Source organism: Chionomys nivalis, chromosome 17 (genome assembly GCF_950005125.1).
Source record: "Chionomys nivalis chromosome 17, mChiNiv1.1, whole genome shotgun sequence".
NCBI lineage: Eukaryota > Metazoa > Chordata > Mammalia > Rodentia > Cricetidae > Chionomys > Chionomys nivalis.
Genome location: NC_080102.1, coordinates 7204200 through 7227500, shown reverse-complemented (window position 1 = coordinate 7227500; position 23301 = coordinate 7204200). Strand labels below are relative to the sequence as shown.

Below are 23301 nucleotides of genomic sequence, written 5' to 3'. Positions count from 1 at the left end.
TCCTGTGTTTCCATTCATCTTCAGAAACAGCATGTCATAGAACACCAGATTTTGATTAGCATTATGCTTTCTTTAGATAATTATCTAGAATTTTCCCAAAATAACTAGGTATATTTTTTTAAGTTATATAACTAAAACTACTTAAGCCAATATACTTGGCTGGTAATTTCATTTTCAGAATAATTTAAAGTGCTATAAGCAACCTGGCAGTCAACACTTTCTATAAAAACAAAACTATCTTTAAACACCAATTTACAGGATGTGTGGGACAGCTAAGTTTTCAGCACACAGTCACTGCCACATGTTTAACAGCAGGATTTATTCTTTGCATAACATGAAGCTCTGGAATTGAACTGACAGATGTTGTCACGATGGCTTATTGTTGGTTTCCTACAAGAGAAGATACAGCTGCTAGTTTATTCTATCTTTTCTGTTTTTTGAGGCCACTTGACATAAGCTTGCACATTCACCACATCTACTGAGTTACAGTATTGTCTACTACAGGCACCGCCCTTGTACAAGAGCAGGTGCTAATGGGAACTAATAACATATACCACTTTAAAAAAAAAAACAAGGTTTTATTTCAAAACATTTTTTCCCCCTTTGAGGATAAAAAAATAAAACAAAACAAAAATGTATTTGGAGAGCTGGTATGCAACAAGGCTAAAACAAGAGAACCGTGAAACAGTGTATCTGACACAATGTTGAAGAAATATGCAGGTTTTAATTTTTGTACTTATGATAATGCCCTATTAAGCTACAAATATGTAAATAGTATTACTTGCTTAATATATTAAATCCAATAGAATCATCAATTTCTCCTCTGTAAATTTGTAACTCTTTATCTGATAACTCAGTGATGAAAACATGAGCCCAAACCTGCATATCATGTGTGCTGTAGTCCATGCCAATCAGACTTCTCTTCAAATTTCATTGTCTTCAAATGAAATTGAGAATGGTTACATATGAGTAAAGAGAACGCTGCAGTGAATTAGAACTAGAAGAGGTCTATGAAGCAGATATTATTTTGGCATGTGGTTTCTCCCTCAGAAGAAAATGATAAGCAGGTCCCAACGTCACTTTTGTCAACTCACCAGATACAAAGTACCTTGACCCCATTTCCTCACTGCCCCAAGTGCACTGCTCTATAAAAAGAAACACTACAGATTAAAAAAAAAAGCTGAACAACAGAGCACCGTTCAATTGGGAGACTGAGAGAACAGGAACTGAAAATGTGGTGGCCTCCATGATCAAAATGCTGCAATATGCTGACCAAACTCTACCCAGCTGTCATACTACGGGAACCCAGGCCATGGTGCAAACAGAAGAGCTCTGGGACAGAAACATGATTCGAAAAATAAACTCCAAAATTATAGCTGCGGTAAATGGCAAATGACTGACTTGAAAGCACAGTGACATGTTAATTGTATTGCTTCTTGAACATTCCAAACAATGCTTTGTCAGTTCAGGTTTGGGCCGATGTCCTGCTAAGACCGAGAGCACTGCATTTATTCAAAAGCCCAGATTTCAATGTCTTGGATAAAGAAATCTTCCTTTTTAGAAAGCGTACGATTCCCAAATGTTTTACAGGAATGGCTTCTTCCATGGTAGAGATCTCCATCAAGCCAAAGGGCGAATTCTCCGCTGAAACACATCAGAACAACAACTATTAATACTCACGGCCTAGATTATAAAGTGATCAATGTGCTTTTCAAAGTCCACCAGCTCCGGGACTGGGACCTTCTCTAGAGCCCCCCTATTCCTTTTCCGTATGACACACAAGCAAGAATTCTGTTCTTCATTTCATTATAAAATCACTCATCATACACATTAAGGAATAAATTAAGCACACTAAAATTTACTTCATATACAATTAGCTTTTGGCAGTGGTATAGTAAGTATTTCTTTTCTATTTTATTATTCTATTTTATTTTAATTTTATATTTTCTTGGGGCAGTGTTAGGTTCTGAATTTTAGGTGGGCACTCTACCAATGAACTACATCCCTAGTCATTTCTCCTACATGGAGAGTTTTAAGTTGGTTCTTCTTACAGTGTTAAAATTTATAAAATGAGAGTTAATGTTAAAGGTACAGCAAAAACACCTCATTTATTCTAGACACTTATAAGTATTTTAGAAGCAACTAGAGTTTCTGTTGGTTACTTCTCTAACATGCTAACTGTCGGAAAACAATGCTGGTAGATTTTTCAGATGCAAGCAACAGAAGAAGACAAAATGGACAAGAGACATGAGGCTGGGATCCTTTTTCAAGCATTGGGAACAACATGGAAGGAAGGTGTGCGAGGACGGTGTGAGCACTACTGAGAAGAACACACGGAAGGCAGGTGTGTGAGGACAGTGTGAGCACTACTGAGAAGAACACACTACAAAGGTATCAGAGGAGGCTACCTTTAAACACCATAAGACTAAACAAAATTAGGATATCAGAATATGAAGAAGAGAGGGTTTTTGTAGCAGTTTTAGGCTGAAAGAGCAAAAACAAATGGGCTGATACCAATGAAGAAAAACAAAAACTCTGAAGATGGTGCCGCTAAACCTTATTACAGGAAAATAAACTTTTACACTTGTCTGAAATACAGATCCAAATTATGATCAGAGAATGCAAGAAAACTGCAGCTTTTCCCCGTACAATGAGAGACAACAGACTGCCATGTGTACTTGAATATTTGAGACATTAGGGATTTAGAGTAGTTAAATTTCAAATTTCAAAGATCCAATCAATGCATAGTAAAGCAAAAGATAGGTCCTAATGGAAATCAGCTAGCCAACATTTGAAAATAAAGAAAAAAAGTACTTTACCAACTATATAAAGTATTATACTAAGTACCTTAAAAACATAATTTGCAATAATATTCGAGTGTAGATTCTAATGTCAAGATTTTCAAAGATAACTTCTTTTGTAAATAATATAAACATATTCTTTAAGAATCTCCTAGTGAAATGTTCATGAGACTTACCCTCCACCACCAAATGCTAAGGAATCCATGTCTCCTTTGATAAAAAACATATTATCTCCTGTCCACTTAAAGACCTATACAGACAAAAACAAAGGCATTGAATACACAGTGGAAAACAGTCACCAGTCAGCTCTCCCAGTCTCAAGGGAGTCTCCACAGCAGACACAGCATCAAGGTTCAACAGGAAAGGCTCTGGTCCTCCGGGTTCCAGTGTTTCTGATTCGTTTGAAGGTCCGTGGGCGGCTGACTGCACCTAACTCTCCACTGCTATTGACAGCAGAGCCCTTCATCCACACCTCTCTCCTGACACTAGCTTTGCTTCTAACAGTGAACACAAGTTTGAAAATCGCTACAGGGTGAAGATCTTTCTGGGGGCACAAATTTCCTGTTCATTGTTTTTAGATTAACGATATTTATGGTTTTCCAAATTAAAACACTTGAGAAACCTGAAAAGAAAACTAGACAGCAGGGGTACACGCCCAAGAACATGCATGTTGAGGGTAGAGCCATGTATCAGGTTTCTTCCTCTATGGCTCTCAGCCTTATGGCTCTGAGGCAGGGTCTCTCAGTAAATCAGAAACTTACCAATTTACCAAGACTGGTTGGCTACCATGATGTCAGGAGAGGCCAACTGTTTTAATCCTCTTCTGTTGAGGTTATAAGCACGTATAGGCAAGCCAAGCTTTTAAGAATGCATGATTGCCGAGGACCTTAGCCATTGAACTGTTTCCCAAACCCCAACATTATATTCATATATATTTAATTCTATTTTTATAGAAATTTTACCTAAACTAATTAGTATAGCCCCATTGCCTCATCTTTATTATGTTTCTCAATATTAATGTAAAGGAACGTGTCCAAGTGCGCACACACGTCTCTTTCAACCTAGGTTTTTATTTTATTATTTTTTTGTGTATTAAGTCAAAGGGAATGGACCCTCTAGCTCAGGCTCCTTCCTGTTTTTTCTCATAGTGTACTTCTCTTGGTAGAGCAATCTGGTGCTTAAATTGAACCCAGTTTCCTTTGTCTTTGTCTTCTTTGCTTTAAAAACTCATTTCCTTCCACCTTCTCAGGAAGCTATCTTAGCTTGGACGGCTTAATGTGCTCACTCGCATCCATTCTCTTCTCAAGAATCTTATCTCAAGCTCGTTGCTTTCGACAGTGCCATGGCTTGCTGGGTGACACTGTCGTCTTCCAGTTTTATGATGGTAACATTCACGGGCCTTACGAACAGTACCCATTCCCCTGATGCTTCCAATATTCTGCTTGCAGATTTGCATATACATGACAAAAGAAGGCCTCCATGTTTCCTAAAAGCTACTTCCTCTTTGCCTTTGCATTCGTCATTTTGGCAAGTTACTGAAGACTGTTCTCACAAGTCTCATGAATGCTTTGACATTTCGGCTGCATGTGATGAATAAATTATCACATCTATCAGATGCTATATGTAACCAAAATTTGAGCATAAGCACAAATGCAGATGAAATCTGTAACACTTAAGAATTTATCAGCTGATATGTTCTACCAATTAGCCTGCATAAGTTTTCATAATATTTCCTTTTTATATATTTGTAATGTTGAAATAACTTTTCTTACCTCAAATTCTGGACAGAAGGTAAAAACAAAGGTTTCTCCAGTGCCATAGAAGCCATCGCTTACTTTAAATGGTTCGGATGCTAGTGCACCAAAGACCTAAGAATAAAGGGGCACACTCAGTGTGTGAACTTTTGACTTATTTCATCTGCATAAGCCCATCACACACCTTACAACGCAATGTACGACCTAAGTCAATAGTAGTTTTCACAACTTCTCGTTAAGGGGAAATGACAAGTTCCTGTGCATGTCACATTCCTATCAAGGACAAAGCACAGCGGCTTCCCAACAAGTCCTGGCAAAGTCTAGAAAGGGTAAGTGGTTGTACTGAGGACAAAATGCACAGTCTGTGTAGAGTAAATACACACCTCTACTGGATCATAGTGTTAAAAAAGTAGAAGTCCTTTGGTACACAATACCCTCTGTTTCCCTTTCCTGCATCATTACACAGAAAACACCTTAAGGGTACACTTTGGTCTGAAAGGCTTGACATTGAAAGTCTTCATTACATACCCTGACAAAAATCAAATGAAGATGAAACTTGAATATTTCAGTGCTCTGAATCCAAATTTTTTCATATAAGGAAAGGACAATGTAGCACTTGATAGATCTTGATAGTTACTATGTCCAACATTTTATCTTCATAGCATTCATGTTAAAAGCTCACACACAAGAGGTTATTTTATTTAAAGGAATGTGCATAGAATATAAAGTGTAGTTCAATTGAAATGATCATAAAGTCCCATATAACAGACTCAGACTGAACTAGGGAGCTTCACTAGGACATGTAAGGCTCTCTGTGTGCCTCTTCTCATCAGCCCCACTTTTGGGGGAAGCTGCTATCTGACAGCATCATAGCTTCATTCTGCTTACCCTGAGTTTTCTATGAATGGAATCAGAAGGAAGGAACCCTTTACTCTCTCTCTCTCTGTGTGTGTATGTGTGTGTGCATGTGAGAGTGTGTGTGTTTCTCAAGACAGGGTTTCTCTGTGTAACAGTCCGGGCTATCCTGGAACTCACTTTGTAGACCAGGCTGGCCTCAAACTCACTGAGGTTCAGAGGTCACTGCCTCTACCTCCCAAGTGCTGGGATTAAAGGAGTGTGCCACCACCGCCTGGTTTAATGTGTGATTTTAAACCAGTATTATGTTTTCAACACATCCATATGCTATGAGTAATAACTAGCTCATTTTCATTGATTATCATATCTCTTCTTGGGTGTATCAGCAGAGGAAAGTTAACTCAACTATAAAATAGGGATGACTATTAATCTGCAGGCTTCTGAAGAATAAGCAATCACTGGACATAACAAACATAGGCAAGGTACTAGCAGCACGCTCATTATCTTTAACTGATACTTCCTTTCCATTCTCTCATTACTGTCAAATGCATCTCTTTTCTAGCTGTGATTTTGCTTCTATTATTGTGCAATGACCTTTAATTCGTAAAAACCACCTATTAACTACTGATGGAGACGGAGTCATTTTTTTTCATTGGTGGCACAGCCATGGATAGGTGGCCCATGCTCCAGATATAACCCCCAGCTTATGCCCTAAAATTAAGCACAATGTGACATACAACCCACGTCTCCCACAAGATGTGAAAGCAGAAGGGGGCTTTTTGGAAAGAGAAAGGAGTAAGTGCCATGCAGATAGCAGTGGCTGGACAGAAACAACACATTACAAAGGTACTTTTAAAGTGTCTGCTCATTCTGAAGAGTCTGCCAACCTTTCTTCTTTCTGTAGGCCTCACTCTTACCTCCAGATACCAGCCCCTTTTCTATGCTCCTGGCATACCTAGCATTCTGTGTTCGCATTTAAGGATATTGGTATGATCAAATGGTCTCAACCATATTATTGTTTTCTCTCAACACAGAAACTCTTACTTATTAGGTTTACATTTAGCTTCTAGAATATTCAGTATTGCCTTGTACAATAAAATAATAATTAGAAATTATGCACTAAAATACACTTTATCCAGTAAGTACACTAAAAGTTATTGCTGAAGGATAAAGGATCTACACAATTAGCTGTCCATACCTGTCCATCACTGTCTTTAATCACCATCAGCACCGGAGTGTCTAAGCCTGCCATTGTTCTATAAAGGGTCTTCAAACTTGTGCCATGCTTCCCAGTACCGTACACGAGTGTCCATGGATAGCCAATGGTTCTTGGTGGAAGATGCTTCGTAAGCTTACAGAAACAAAGGTTAGTGTTTACTTGACTACAAGTAGAAACAGATGGAACTTAATCACATATAAAATTCAGACTAAGAAAAAAACATCAGATACTGTCTTCTTACTGATTCTGTGATGTTCCAATAAAAATCACACACTTCTTATCAAGAAATATCATTGCCCACTAGAAAATGAGTCATGCCAAACCAAAATGTCAACAGAGATAAGAAGGATGACTTACTTATCACTGGTGCTGTACTGAATTAACGGAAATACTGAGTCAACTTTTAGCTTGATTATTCAAATGGAATATGGCGTCAGATTTTCAAAGCTTGAAAATCTTTTACAGTTGCAGGGCACTGAACAAATTAATGTCTCTACATGAAAATTTTCTTTACCTACAAAAATATGTCCAATAATAACTTCTAATTTCTAGAACTTTGATAACAAATGCATAAGAAAACACACAGACCATGTAAGCAGGCACAGATCAAATCAAAGATCACCAGATGTGGTGAGCATCAGCATCCTAGCACTAGGGAGTTTGAAGCCCAGCTCAGGCTCCACACTAAGACCTGCCCTAAAAAGCAGAACAAGAAGCAAACACTGGCCACTCTAGTTTCTCACCTAACTTTACTTTAGCATCCACTGCAGGGGTTGCAGGCATCAGCCACTCCCACGTCTCACCCACACTCCATGTCCACTGCAGGGTTGCTCTCCTTGCCCACTTACTCTTCATGAAGCAGGACAGCAGCAGTGGCCCTGCGGCTGGAGAGTAACTGGAGGCCGCTCCCTTTCACCGCACACACTCAGACGCAGCAGGTGACATGGCATACCTTTTCAATCTGATCAGGCAGTAAGAGTTCACTGGGGTCACTTAGGTTTGGTCGGAAAGATTCAGACTCCAGGTCTGCTTTCGCTGGGGTAGACTGCTTTGAGTTTATGTCTTCCTTTGTAGTAATCTAAAATAGCAAACAGCAGCAGTGTGTTAATACACAATTGTGATACTCTGCAAATTTCAGCCTTTTGAGTTAAAGGAAACCTTATTAATCACAGGTGGCTAAAGATTTCAAAGGGCAAAGGACAGTGTGCCCAAAGTACGAGAGTTTAGAACAAGTATGCTTCATCCACCACACGAGGAGAGGCTGTTGAGAAGTGCTATGGTTCCTGTTTCTGGGGGACAGGGAGCTTTACATGCACAGCTTAGCCTTGAGGGACGAAAGGGAGCCAGGGAGCTTCTTAACTAAGCGCTCTTTAAAGTATGTGCTCGTATCTTTTGTCCACACAAAATACAAAAGTTGTCAAATTTATTAACAGGATTTTTTGCATTAAAAATGTAAAAAATGGTAGACTAGAAATGACAACTCTTTTCATTGGGCTGTACTTTTTTGCTTTATTGATGCTACCATTTTGTAAAACTGCCTTTTATTATTGACTTATTAAAACAATTACTTTTCATCTAATGGAATCAAACAATCAATATTAAAATGAATTTGCTCATGAATAAAGGTTAGACTAATTGGTTGCATTTATTTGATAGAATAAGCTACTGGTATTCATAAAATGACAAAAATGGTAATTAAAAACTTACTTTATAATCTATTGCTAGGTCTTACATTTTGTATTAATTTGAGGATCCAAACACAGTATTCCTAACAAATAAAGACCACAGCTATTGTTGATGAAACATTTAAACCCACGGAACCCTACTGGAGCAGATAGCTAAAATGCAGCCGAGGGCAGAGACTGACACCACTCGGGAGCGGAATCCTGGCCCTCCAGCAGATCTCTTGCCAAGTGCGGACGGTATGGATTTTCAGCCAATACATGTTCTACAACTGTATTGTTTCTGATGAGAAGCTAAATATGAAGACTTTCACATCATCACATTTTACCTTTATTTCAATGATGTGAAAAGTTAAAACGGAACAAAACAGAAATCCAAGGCAGCATTGGGAAAATTAAAGAGAACTATTCAGTCAATCCAGGAAAGCAACAAAAGCAGAGCATACTTTCATAAAAAGGAAACGCAAACTGAAAAATGAGTTTTCAATTTCATTACTTTGTTTTTCAACAATGCAAAGATTATTTCAGAAAATTTAGCTAATGTATCTAGCTCAGAATAGGCTTTCCTATTTTACCCCAAAGCATTTCCAATACCAACCCAGGAATGCCTCAAGAACAAAACCAATTCGTCTCATTAAGATTTTATTCAGTTCCTACAGCTGTAATATCCTTGAAGATGGGAATACCTAAGCCTGACTTTCTATTAAGATTTTTATAATTTTCCTACTGTCTGGTACCTTTCAGATTCTAGTCAATAAAGGTTCATTCATAAACCAAGGGTTGTCCCAATGTCAAAATTAAATGAAAACTCATAGCTCAAAGAGTGATGAGAATAGTTCTCAGGTGGCTGAAGATTGCTGTGAGAGCTTTTCTAGTGAAAAGAAGACAGCAAAGAGACATAATAAATAAATAAATAAATAAATAAATAAATAAAGTAGCTCTCCAAGGTAAAACCATCCTTTAAGACGAAAAGGAATTTTTTTCCTGGTTGCTTATTTTAGTGCTTCATTCAAGACAAACTCATCTAATGTGAGATTTATCTTGAGGAAGGACACTAAGAGCAGGGCATGGTCACTCTGAGGAAGTTTAGACCGCAGAAGGGGCACCTGGAGACGTCTGCAGAGTGTGCGCAGCTCCTCAGTGTTTAGCGCATCGATCCTGCGGTGGTACTCGGCCACTGACACTACCTGAGTGTGAAGACAGGAAGACAGTGACTCACTGACAGCTGAGAAGGGAGTGCGTGCATAAACAGAAGACAAGAGGGAAAGACAGGGAAAGGGAGAGGCTTAAAGGAGGAAGGATGGTAAACAAGGTATCTCTTCCTAATCCACACTGGAAGTAGAAGAAATTCATATAGAAACCAGTCAAAATATACACAAGTGAGTTTCCCCAGTACGTCCACCTGGTAGAAAATATGTTTGCTCTCTTGACTATTTAACACAGACTGAGCTTAATTTAAACGCATGTGTTAAAGGGTGGAAATGATACCCTGCTTTCCTAACACAGGTGGCATTTAATCAAAACCATCTTCCAGTTGCCAAAGGGAGTGGTTAGCGGCCGTCCTCTCAAATCAGCCAAGTTCAAAACCAGCACACTAACAGCCATGGTCCTAGAATTTCTCTAGGCTCATGAGACAGGCACACCCACCTGTATCACAGAAGAAAGGAAAGAAATTTATCTATGAAAAAGAGAGAAATCCAAAAAAATAGGAGTGCTCTCAAAAGCACGTCTAATTTAAAAGTTCTTAGATCTGATACATTAACTTGGCCACAGTAAAACGGATGCACAATACAAAAAAACAAAACAGAATACAAACAATTTCCAGCCCCACATGCACTGAAGGTATTGACTGCTACATTGTGACATTTCACTTCTGCCAGGTCCGAGAACACAGCATCTGTACTTCCTACCATTCTAAGTGCACCGTGCTACCACAGCAAAGGCCCACACCACCTCTGCTCTGACTGTCTGTGTGAGGATCTGCAGTGTTTCAGCTGTGCACACAATGGCTTCATTATAGAAAGCATAGTTGTAATAGGCCTCAACCACCTTCTCTCAGCATAGGCATATTAAATTAGTGTATCTCTGGATTGTACTATTAGATAGATATCTTTATCTTAAAAACTGCTGTATGAACAGCTGACAAACTTTGCACATACTTGCACACACACTCACACCCTCAGTAAAGTTTTACTATGGGATTAGGGCAGAAGTTCCAAGAACTTTTGAAATGTCCCTAAACATACTCTTGTCATTTTGTATAAATATTTATGTGGTGTTTTCAGAATTGACAATTATAAAATCGTTAACCGAAAAGTGTTGATATTCTATGTCCTATATTAATAAATATTCAGCAAGATTTAATTGATTTTTAAACCTATTTTATATACCCATATATTGGGTGTCATGCAAAAATCCCTGGAGTGACAGAACTACTCACACGGTACCCCGTTCTGCTCACATGCTCCTCCCTCCCCACCCTGTGTGTGTGGTGAATGCAGGTGTGCTCACGTGTTATGAACATGTAGAAGCCAGAGCCATCTTGCTTTGTGAGACAGGGTATCTCCCTGAACCTGGAGCTTACGGCTTCAGCTAGCCTAAGACCCTGGGATGTTTGCCCCGTCCTACCGCGTCCCTCCTTCCGTCTTCTGAAAGGACCGCTCCCGTTCCCAGGCTTTCCTGCTTCTCTTTCACTTGTCTGTGGTTTGTTCTGTAGCTGCTGTTCATGACAAAACCTTTACTTTCCCACATTCTGAATTCCTATGTGATATTCTTAATCTTCTGAACCTGTCTCTGCCACTACCTCCTACTTGGAGCTGAATTTGAAAACCATGTATTACAGGTAAAAGCTATTAGGGTAATCACACACACAAACCTCACAAGCTTCCTCAGGTCGACATGACAATTACAGATTTTGCAGACCACAATGTAACTACAGAAACTTCCCACAGCACAGAGAGTGTAGAGACAGCACACACTGGTTGATTCTTCTGAGCGCTAACACTTCCTGTGAGTCACCTCACAGGTCACATTAGAGGCTGGGGCTACAAAATGCAGTTAAGCTAACTCACCCATAGAGGGACAAGACTTCAAAAGCTGGCTCTGAAAGGGCTCTTGCTTTAGTTAACTAAAATGAGTTGGCTACCACTAAAGCTGTGCAGTGGTCGCTGAAAGCTGGGCAAGACTTGAGAATAGAAAAAGCGAAAGAAACTGGGCACATCCTAGTGCACAGCTGTTAGCATCTTGGCTTCTGCTAAGCAACAATTCACGTGCTCTGGTTGACAACTCCACTTACAGATAAAGATGCTGGCACGGCCCAGCCTTAGACACTTAGCTACACCTGAAGTTAATGAGAGTACAAAGCAAACAGGAGGTTTAAGAAAGCAAATGAGGACTGGCTTCTAGAGGACTGAGTAATGACCAGCACTATCTGTGAGAACTCCATCGCTGCGTTCAAATCCTACCACTTTCTGCCAGTTCCTTAAGGATTAGAGAGGTCAAATGGTCCCTTACGTATCTGTGGCTTTTATTTTAGGTTTAAGATAACTATTTTATATATTTTGGATGACAGTTATGCAATTAAAAATTCAGTTTCAGACTGACAACAATAAAGATCTACCAATTAAAATAATATTTTTTTTTCTTTTTTGAGACAGGGTGTCATTATGTGGTCCTGGCTGGCCTGGCAGTCACTATATAGGTCAAGCTGACCTCAAACTCACAGAGATTTGCCTACTGCCTGTCAAGTGCTGGAAATCCGTGTGCCAAAATGCCAGAAACAATACAATTTTTGATGAGGATGAAAGAAAATTCAGATGCTAAAAATTAAAAATCATGGCCTTGCTGTACTTTCCCACACTCTAAATTCCTGTGCTGTTTTGTGACCAAATGCATTGCTACATTTAATCATGAGTCTCCTCAACAAGAATTCTCAAATCATGAGACAAATCTACGCTGGGTTCCTTCTATCCCACTAGTTAACACTATTCTTACCATTATTTAAAAAGGTTACTCCTTTAGGTATTTGCTAAGCACATTTCCTAAGTCGAAGTAAAACTGAATTATGCTCACAAAAGGGATAGGTTTTTTAAACATTTTTTAAAACCTGTTTTATAAATATTGCAGAAAGTAGGAGTCATATAATGAAGGACTGTCATTGAAAGTCTAAGCAAATATGGTAAAGCCTATCATTTCTCATTGATATGTTATTAAAGTATGTGTGTATGTCAGAGAGAAAGAGAGAGTACATATGTGCAAGTATAGAGGACGGCTTGCAGATGTCACACCTTCTACCATGTGAGTACCAGGGACTGAATTTAGGACAACATGCTTGGCTGCAAGTGACATTTTTTTTAACTGAGGAGCCATCTTGCTGTCCCATTCACACACTCACACACACTCACAGACACACATACACACACAAAATTGTATTCCTTCCTTTCCAGGCCTTCATTAGTTTCTCTCTTTCTTTGAGAAGCTCTTCTACAGCTCAGGCTAGACTCAAACTTTGAGATGCTCTCCTACAGCTCAGGCTAGACTCAAACTTAGTCCGTGGCTGAGGATGACTATAAACCCCTTATATTCCTGCCTCCATTTTCAAGTGCTGGGGTTACAGCGGCCTCACGTGGACTCATGTTTCTTTAAATACTAATACATACTTGTGCTATGGGGAGAGAAGATAAACAAAGCTGTCATCAAGTCTGTAAGGGAACAAAGAAAAAATGAAACAGTATAGAAGTGTATTTCTTTTAAAAGAAATAGCTAAAGGTAAGATAAAATTTTCCAAAATAGATACTGAATTAAGACTTTCACTGATTTTTTTTTTAATGGTTTTGGTAATTCATGATCTATTCTCAGAAGTTACTAGATCATTCAGAAGACCAAACCTAAGAGAAATGACACCTCCATCTATATTCCAGATCACACTATTGGCAGTTAAAAGCACACAAGTAAAAAGAGAGTGGAAAACAAGAATTTGCATTTAAAAGCACGCTTACTCTGGCTAGCATGCTTTGAGTAAGAAATGGTCTGGATACAAGAAGAAGGCCAATGCGAAGGAAGCATCATGTCCTACCTACACCACAGAACAAAACACCATCATATAGTCTCTCTGGCCTTTGAAGGGCCCTCAGGGGTAGAAAGCAGTTTTGTAAGCTTTTATTTCCATAGCAGTCAATGTAGATGTCCAATAAAACTTATACATCTCCATTTTAGATGGACAGAGAGAAACAACACTAGCCAACTAAAGAGTAGAGAAAATAAGATCCAAAGTTGCTCTCAGTCCCAGTTTCTTGAATGAGAGCACATTCATATACCTGCCAGTCTACCTAACAGAGCTAAAAGGAGTCCACTGACTCACTGCAGATCCGAGGTCAGAACGCCTCTAACCTAACTCCAGAACACCCTCTACTTGGAACAGATGGGGACGTAACGCCAAGGACCGCGACCACTCAACGTGCCGAGAAAACGGCTCCAGAGTGCTCGGCTCTATCACACCTCTGTCCTTCACGGCACAGGATCCTCAGGGAAGAGGAGGCAGGAAATGATAAGAGCCAGAGGTGGTGGGTGACTTCCTCTAAACCTTGTTCTCCAGACATGACAGGGTAGCTAACATATGAACTCAGTGAATGTTACCCCACACCGCCCTACCCATATGTTGGAATTTTGCCTGGCCTGAGCTTCTTTGTGGAGGACTTGCAAACACTGCAACAATCACTGACAGCTCCTAGCTCCTGAGGGGCAGAGTCAGCTCTCTTCAATGACATAACTTTGGCTGGATCTACCACACTGCAGGAGAAGTCCCACTTCCAAGAATAAGTAGACAATACAAGTGAACTTGATTGGAAGAAGACACAAACAAAATAAAACCAATAAAAAAATAAAACTCAAAATCTGGTGAATTGCAAGTAAGGGTGAATATGGGGAAAGCTGAGGGAGATATATCAAAATATACTATGAAAATCTTGGAATACTAACTACTATTATTACAAATAAAACCCATCTTCTTGGCTTAGTGGTTCTTTTGGAATGCTGATGTATTTCTGTCCGAGATGGCTCCCAAACAAACTAATTCTTGCAGACATCATTTTCTACTACTACTTCCTGAGTTTACAAAAAAAATGTAGTGAAATTAAAAATATTTCCTACGCATGTATATTTACTTTGGTAGCTAATAATAAGTTTTAAAAGAAAATATAAGTTTGAGTTTTTGTAGCTAACAAAAATGAGCAATAGCAATATTTCTGAAGCCATGCAACTTGTCTTTCACTATAATCCATCATTTTAAACTGTCTTCATTACAAAGAAGCCCCGCTCTACTTTGTCTAACAAAAACTGTTGCTTTCACAATAGCACTTCATGGAATTATAATAAAGGATATAAAAATAGCAAACAGGCAATCACAACTTAGAATACAGAATCATCAGGAAGACAATGGCAAATGCAGGATAAGAAACAAACAGAATCTGTAAGTACAATTCTCTCAGGATGGCTAGGAGGCAGGGGACTGGGGAGGAATGGTTTCTCCAAGAGGCAGTTTGAACCTTCCAAATGCTAAGACTGTAACTGGCAATCCTCAAACCAAATAGACTAGTAGTTAAAAATGAACCAAAAGAACAGCTTGTGGCCCTAAAGTGGCCACAAAGACAGCTAAGGGATAAACTGATATGAGTAAATAGAATTATCAGTCTTCCTGGTTCAAAGAGAGAAAAAGGTGAAGCAGAAATTCAGTGATAAATTCAACGAGCTATCTTCTACTGCATGCACACACTTTCAGCTTTGGGCCACACAGAACAGGATGGAACTCACTAAACAGCTAAACCACGAGTTCAGCTACCGCTTCCTTAGTTGGCCTCAGGAGGTAAAGCAGTTCCCATGCCCAGGCTCACCTCACCATGGAGAGAATGAAAGCCTGAACAGATGGAGCCTCAATTAGACTACATCTCTATTCTTTCCCCCTTGAGGGGGCTGCTTCCCTTTTCCCAGATGCTGGTTCCATTTAAAGATCCTTTAGTCTTTCCTCTGGTCCGCGTTTGGTTCTTGATGGGTGTCTTAACTGCAGGTTATTTCACCCAAGGTCAAGAAGATGCTCCTTAACCTCAGGCCACATCACCCAAGGACTGAGGGGCTTTCCAATTCTCCTCTAACAGTTCCGTAGGAGACAGGAGACAGTGTCACAGCCTATGGCCCAGGCTGGTCACTCTCAATCCTCCTCCTCTTCCCTCCTCACTGCTGCTGGAATTACAAAGTAGGTAGGACACACAGAAATAGTGACCTGAACCAGTCTTCTATAACCCGGGAGCCAGAGGCAGATGATCTCTGAGTTTAAGGTCAGCCTGGTCTACATGGGGAGTTCCAGGACAGCCAGGGTTTCATAATGGATAGACCTGGTTTCCTCTGCCACCCTCATACACACGCACACACACGTGTACACACACACAAAAACATCAATCAATTAATTAAACAAAACTGACTTCTTAATCATTCACAGATAACTCAGATTCTTTTCAACAATGTAGAAAATACCTGAAGCCTTTCAATTATAGAATATGTATGTTGTAATAGCTTTTAGGAATGTTAATGTAAAAAACGAGTATCATAAAAGGGTTAATTCTTATTTATACCACAATGGGAGAGAAGAATACCCATTCGCATCATCTGTTGTCTCTTAATGTCTGTGTTCGCAGAGCAAGAACACAGGTCTCAAGGAGTATAAATGTTCAAAGATCTGTGGAATTCACCTGTTCTTTGGAAAATGAGTATAGATTCATTGAGGAGTTAATAGGGTTTTGTGAAGCTTATGATTTTTAAACACACTTTTTTAAAGGTCTTATCGTATTAGTACATGTGTGATTGTGTGCGCATATGCTATGTGCGCACACATGTGTGGGCCTTCACGCTGCAGCACGTGTACTGAAACCAAGGGAAAATGCTGCTGTCAGTTCTCTCCTTCCACTTCATGGGTCCCAGGGACAGACCTCGGATTGTCAGGGTTGGTGACAAGTGTCTTGACCTGCTAAGCCTTCTTGCTAGCCCCTAACATAGTTCTTTTATCAAATATCCAATGATATTAAATTACTGATCCTTTTCACTGATAAAGTTCATCCAATCACTGTTGTTTCTGACTTCAGCTGGCCTCTTCAGTCGATCTGCTTATGCTATTATCATTTTAATAAATCCGTACCTGTGAAAGTCAAGGTGATTCTTCCCAGGGACTAATTCAGAACACCAGAGCTGGCCTGACACTGAATTTCTATGCACACCATATCTGAATCTCAAAAGGCAGAATCCCAAGAATATGACCATATGATTCCATTCATATAACATAGTCTGCCAAGAAGAAAGTGTCTGAGAAAGACAACATGCTCAATTCAGGACCTCAAGACTCTCAGATTAAGATAAACCAAATATAAGATCATAATAAATGACAACCTAGCACACTAGCACGTAGCCCTAATTAAGTATACAAAAATACTGCACCAACTCTAGATACTGATATTATCAGACAGAACTTAAATGTTAAATTTTTATTTTTAAAAACAAGCAAACAGGAAGAGATGATTAAAATAAGCATATCTGAAAAAAATCAAATAGGAATTTTATACAATAAATGTAACTTTGCAACAAACAATTATGTAAAAAAAGCAGATAATCACAAGTAACTTAGCAAACAGGGACACCCACCTGAAACTACCCAGGACACATTATTAAGAACAAAAGGCTGACACACCGAAGAGCAAAGCACACGAGTTAGACTAGCAAGATACAACTGATTTCAATAAAGTCCAGCTAAAAAGAAAACACCTGAAAGGGAGCTGCTAGAACTTTCCAGAACTGATTAAAGACAGAGCTATAGATCTGAAAACATTCCACTCCCTAAGTAAGAATTACATACACAATACACCTAGTAAAACTTCATAATATTTGAAAGACACGGTTTATTACTGCTGTTTTATTATTAACTAACCAGTGAGAAGATGCACAGATCTCCAAGTGGAGGCAAACTTTAAGAGCAGATGCAGACCCCTGGGAGTGAGGAGTGACAGTCCCAAGGACCCGCACATTAGCAAACCTAAGCCCAGAATAAATATTAGTAAACAAAAGACCCCGACATGGCAGAAAACAAATGTCCAATCTAGAGTTGCTTATCCAAGCAAAACTATTTTGCAAGATGAAAAAAATGAAGAAAAAAGGGGAAAGAAAACCCCCAAACAAATAAACAAAACACAGTTGTGCCTCCGCTATCCATGAGGAACTGGGTCAATGTGGAATCCTGAACCCCAGGCACCTACTCAAGTCGCTGACACACGTACACACCCATGCTATAATCCATCCAGGACGCACTTCAAAAACCTGACACAATGCGAATGCGAAATATTAACTACTTGTTATATTGCATTATTTTAAAATAATAACAAGAAAAACTACATATTCAGCACAGAGTTCTCAACTTTTTATACACATTTTATTTTCAGAGACACAAACTAAGACTGCTAACCACCAACAAATCTTCAGAGAAGAAATTCATACAACAAATGTCAACAAGAAGGGAAATAATCCTCGGAGACTGAGAGATGCGCAGTGGAGGAGCAACTAAGATGGCTAATGTATCTGTGTTTAAGCACTGTCTCAGTGAAATAATACAGGCATGATCTGTGAGCAAAGAAGAACGAGTAGACCATTCAATAGCCCCAACTAAGAAGAGGAGACGATAAGCAACAGAGGTATCAGGGATTCTTTTTATTACTTAGAAAGGAAATAAAGATATTAATAAGACTTTTAAAGAACAAAATTCTGGGGATTCTATAGAAAGCATAACAACAACAATAATAGAACCTTAGTACCAAACAGCAATGCCCTCCTCTCAGGCTGGGGCTAAGAGAAAACTGACAGGAGATACAGCATTGTGTAGCTTAGAAAGTGGATAAGCTAAACGATGAGTCAGAAAAAATAATTTCATATACAGAAAGTGGAGGGAGAAGAAGGGATTCCTATCTTAGACTATGCCTTAAAAATATACACATAGTAGGAATAGCACTAGAAAAAGCTAAAATGAGTATAACTGAAATGCTAACAGATGAAAACTATGAAATCATAAGATGTTTAATTAAAATCAGAGAGGGTAGAAAAGAGTGGGAGATCAATTCCCAAAAGACACAAACCACTAAGTGTCACACAAGAAGAAACAGATCACCTGACTGGACCTATCCCTTAGACAGAATCCAGGGTTAACCTTCCGAAACAGAAAGCAGGAGGCCCATATGGATTTACTGATAAGTAAATGCCGAACATAGAAGGAAGATATGGAACTAAATCTCCGCAATCTCTTGTAGAAAATAGAAGCAGAGGAAATACTTACTAACTCATTCTGTGAGGCCAGCATTACCCTAATAAAAAAACAAATAAAGACATTACAAGAAAAGAAAACTACAGAACATTATCTCTCATGAAAATACATGCACACATATTTAAGAAAATATCGGCCAGTACCATCAAATACATGAAAATAAACATACATAATAATCAAGTGAAATTTATTACAGGTATACAAGGCTGGTTCAATACTTGAAAAGCAATTGCTACACCCCAGAGGCTAAAGAAAAATACTGTGATCACAATTATCAACAGTGAAAATCTAATATTCATTTGTGATGAAAACAATCAGCAACCTAGAAGCACAGAAGATAGAGAACATATAAAAAATAATCCTATAGTTATCATCACGAACAATAGGGAGACCCAAGATTTTTTTGTATTAAGACCTGGAGAAAGGCAAGGAGATCCCCCTCGTTTATTCTATTCAACAGCTTACAGGATATCCTCAAAACACAATGAAATAGGAGACGTGCAGGTAAAAGAGGAGAAAATTAAACCTGTCTTTGTTTTTAAAAAATGCTATGGATTGTGAATAAAGAAAATCTAATAACAACTGAACACTGCTGGGATTAATAAACAGCAGTGGTGTTTCCAGCATACCAGGACAATTTACAAAAATCAAGTCCTTGCCATTAACACCATTTATTTTAGTTCCAAGTTATGAAATACTTAGGCCTAGACTAACGATGAGCACGGAAGATTGAACATGAGGGAAAGTGTGAAATCCCGATGAAGAAAACGAAGGTTTAAGCAAATGGAGGTGGTCTGTGTTCATGGGTAGGAAGATACAGTTAAGGTCACTAAGGTACCCACCATTCCCCAGTTCAGCTACTGTTGCAACACAATTTCAATTCTAATTAAAACCAAGTAATTCTGCAGCTACAAAGTATTCAAAAGTTGACCTGAAAGGTTAATGTGGAAAGACCCAAAACAGCTGAAAAACCAATGGCAAACACCTGGAGCACGGATGCTTCTCTCTTTAGAGACTTGTCATTAAATCACAGGAAGCAAGAGATACGGCTGGCAGGCAGCAGACAGCTCCATGGAAGAGAACGGAAATAAACCCACGCAAATATGGCGACTGATTCTGGCAACAGAGGAAGGGAGAGAATGAAATGAGGTTGGTCACTACCACAGAGACCAGGCTGACAGAAGACGAGAAAAAATTCCTGCCTTAGAAAAATTCAACAGATTAGCGACCCAAATGGAAAATGCAAAAATGTAAGACTCAAGGTAACCAAGGTTTTGAAAAGTTATTTTTAAATACCAACAGAATAATCCTGAATCAGAAATTTTAGGAGTTAGATGATTGAAAATTAAAACTTCTATGAAGCAAGCCACATACAGTATCCTTTCTCCAATATATATCACTGTAAAAGACCCGTTAAGTATCAATAAATACTTAAATAGTAAGTACGAGTATGTGTTTGTAGGGGTGGACAAACCCCAACAACGACAGGATTTGCACTTACTGCTGGGTCAGTTCCAAATGGGAGAGCTTCTCTCTCTGGTGTTGTCTCATAAAACTGAACAGACTCTTACCCCGATTCGGGCTCCCTATGAGACTTGAAGACGTGTGTGCAGAAAATCTGAAGGTTGGCTGTGTTTGTGATAAGTGCTCACAGCACACAGCAGGGCAGAAGCAGTCAGCGCATACAGAAACTCGCATATCCATACGATGGGGTATTACAGAGCGGTCTTAAATGCATATTGCTAAGAATCCCAACTATATTATTTCCACTACATGACTGAAAAATACCAACTTTCAGCAACAGTAGGAAGGTTACTGGGTGCCAGCAGTTTAGAGAGGGAATGAAGCATGAGTAAGTATCTACCTCCTCAGCAGTTTCTAGTGCAGTCAAAGTGTACTGCGCTTCCCTAACTCCTCACTTGTAAACACCCATAAAATGCACAGTGCAGAAGGGAATTCTGACACCCACACACTTGGGCTCACCATAACAGGTCAGTATTGCTGCACTAACTTTTAGCTAATGTGCCCACCAATGACATGCAAACAGTGGGGGAAATTGAAAAAAAGAGTGTATGAGAACTGCTTCCTGTTTTTCTATAAACCAAAAAAAAAAAAAAAAAAAAAAAAAAATTGCCTGCAAGATATGCTAGAGCGATGGTGGCCATGAAGCTTGCAGGAGAAATCAATCAGTATCTGATTCAGCTTAAGACCCACTCCACCAGAGAAACCCATCCTTGACATTAAATAAGAATAGATAGCCTGGGAATACAGGGTAAAACAAAATACTGTTTAAACAATAAAGGGCAATAAATGACTCTTAATGACACTGTGCTGTACTCATCGGCGAGTGCTTTGTTCAGCCGGCATCAGGGAAGTTCTCCTGCAGCAGTGGGAACAAACACAGAGACCACAGCCAGACACTCCGCAGAGTGGGAGAGCATGAATACTCAGTCCCAATGGGATGCCTCCACCAAAACCCTCTCCTCGCGGCTCAGGGAACCCTAAGGACGAGGAGACAGAAAGGGTATCCTCTGCGCATACGTATGGCTTTCAATATAGTGCTTTTTACGGGACTCCTGAGTGTGTGAACGAGTGGGTCTCTGTTTCTTGTGCCTTCTCTTGGGCTCTTTGCCTTTTGTTTGTTTGTTCTGTCCAATTCTGATGTGCTAGTTTTTGTTTTATATTATTGCATTATATTTTTATTATATTTCATTTATAATTGTCCCAAAAAATAAATTTGGGGAAGATGACATGAGACACAAAGATCCCACATAAACAAATATAATGAAAAAGTGATACTATAATTTTAATGTTGGTCGAGAATCAGATCTTCATTTTATCCTTATGCTAAACCTAAGATATACTTTTCAACTACTTAGTCAAACGCAAAAGTCCAATGCCAGTATGGGAGAGTTCCTTCAGTTAAGTTGTGACTGTCCACAGAGCAGAAGACGCTTTAGGGACCGTACGGCGTATGTTAGGGACTGTTCCCATCATTCCACGTAGGCAGCACGACAAGCAGAAAGAATACTGGCTATTCTTTACAGCTTCTTACAGCTCTGTGAACTTGAGGAACCTCAATCTACTTCCTGGTTTCTCCAGATGGAAATAATATTCAAAACACACCTTCCCCTCTTTCTACTCTGAAACTGTGAGCAGGAGGAGCAGACACTTCAGGGGTATGGACAGGGCACCCAGAGTGAAGGCCTCACTCTAAGCTGAACCGTTGTACTAAGATGTCCCTGATTCGTGTGTAAAAGGGACGCGATAGGTGTTGCACGGACGACAAAGGGAACTTTGGCTGGGCATTTAGAATAACACTCAAACACAGAGCTGGCTGCGGTCGTTATCACCATCACGATGACAATCATTCCAGTCGGCGATGACCGACTTCACAGCTGATGTGCGGCTACTTTGGGAGTCAGTGTGTGAGCTAAGTCTTAGATATGTCAGAAATTCACGAGCAGCTTCTGCTGTGGTTCCACATACAAAATATCAAATTAAAAAAAAAAAGCTGTCTTTTTCACATGAGGACAACCTAAAATAATCAAAATGGTGAAAATGCATTATTAATAAAAATAACAATGATAATATATAATGCTGAAGATGAATTAAACTAAGCCTAAATTTTTATCAAATACTTTCCAGTAAGTTAAAGTTTACTGATAGACATCCAAAAGGTAAGAATTGGCACAAGTGTCTATCAAATACATAAATAGCTCCAAGCAAATCAATGACTGGAAATTAAAGTTGAAGATGTCAAGCATGAATTTTAAAAGCAGCCTTAAGGCTAAAAAAATTTAAAAGATATGAAAGGAATAAAAATAAAAGCAAGCATAACTGGATAATATGATTCTCATGGAAGGGTTAATTTTATCCCATACATTTTGTCTCAGGCACCGTCTACCTACTATTATCAATGATTATTAAGATAATGTTTATCTACTTTGCATATGTATGAAGGTGCCAGGGTGCCTGTGTGGAGGTCAGGGGAAAGTTTTCAGTAGTCAGCCCTCTCCTTCCACTGCATGGGTCCTGGAGACTGAAGTCAGATCACCAGGTTCTGCAGCACATGTCTTTACCCACCGAGCCATCCTGTCAGCCCTGGTAAAATGTGTGAGTTCAATTAGCTCATTCATAAAATGAACATATCTCTTATTAGCATCTGGGTTAACTTTAAGGTTAAATTTGACAGTACATATACCAGTATTTAGTATACTGTCACTGCTGATCTAAATATATGACCACATTCTTAGCAGCTCTGTAAGACAGTTTATCACTGAAGTCCCTCTGTATAACCATCAGATGTGGAAAAGACAGGAAGCATGCTAAGGCGCAATGACACAGAGAGAAAGAGACGTCAGCTTTCCTGTGTTCTGAAACTGTTCTCTCAGAAGAAATATGTTTGTTTTGCTTTCAGTTTTGACACAGAAGTGCCTTGATAAGAAATCAAGACTCTCGGCCACCCCCTACAAACCCAAAGCTCTTTTCCTTTCTACACTCCTAGATCCACCCGACTCAAGTAGGAAAACTGGGCACTGAGCTTGATACGAGTGAGGACACACACTGCTACCTAGAAAACCGTCCCTAGGTGAGCTGGAGAAGTGAAGCCTTGCTATCTGCGGCTGATTCTTGCCATCAAATT

At 39.3% G+C, this 23301-nt stretch overlaps 1 protein-coding gene across 8 annotated transcripts in view; it reads right to left on the bottom strand.

Annotated features, from left to right (window-relative positions):
* The window catches only part of Oxr1 (oxidation resistance 1), a 348145-nt gene that overhangs the window by 248 nt on the left and 324596 nt on the right, over positions 1-23301 (bottom strand). For 5 of the 8 annotated variants that reach the window (XM_057791396.1, XM_057791394.1, XM_057791400.1 and 2 more), the window contains 6 exons: positions 9418-9498; positions 7582-7707; positions 6609-6761; positions 4574-4669; positions 2978-3051; positions 1-1644 (listed from right to left, as the gene is read on the bottom strand). The exon at positions 1-1644 is cut by the window's left edge. In XM_057791396.1, the coding sequence (XP_057647379.1) occupies positions 1509-1644; positions 2978-3051; positions 4574-4669; positions 6609-6761; positions 7582-7707; positions 9418-9498 (666 nt within the window). In that variant the 3' untranslated portion in view covers positions 1-1508. The remainder of the gene's footprint in view (positions 1645-2977; positions 3052-4573; positions 4670-6608; positions 6762-7581; positions 7708-9417; positions 9499-23301) is intronic. The other 3 variants (XM_057791398.1, XM_057791399.1, XM_057791402.1) reach the window with 1 other exon arrangement.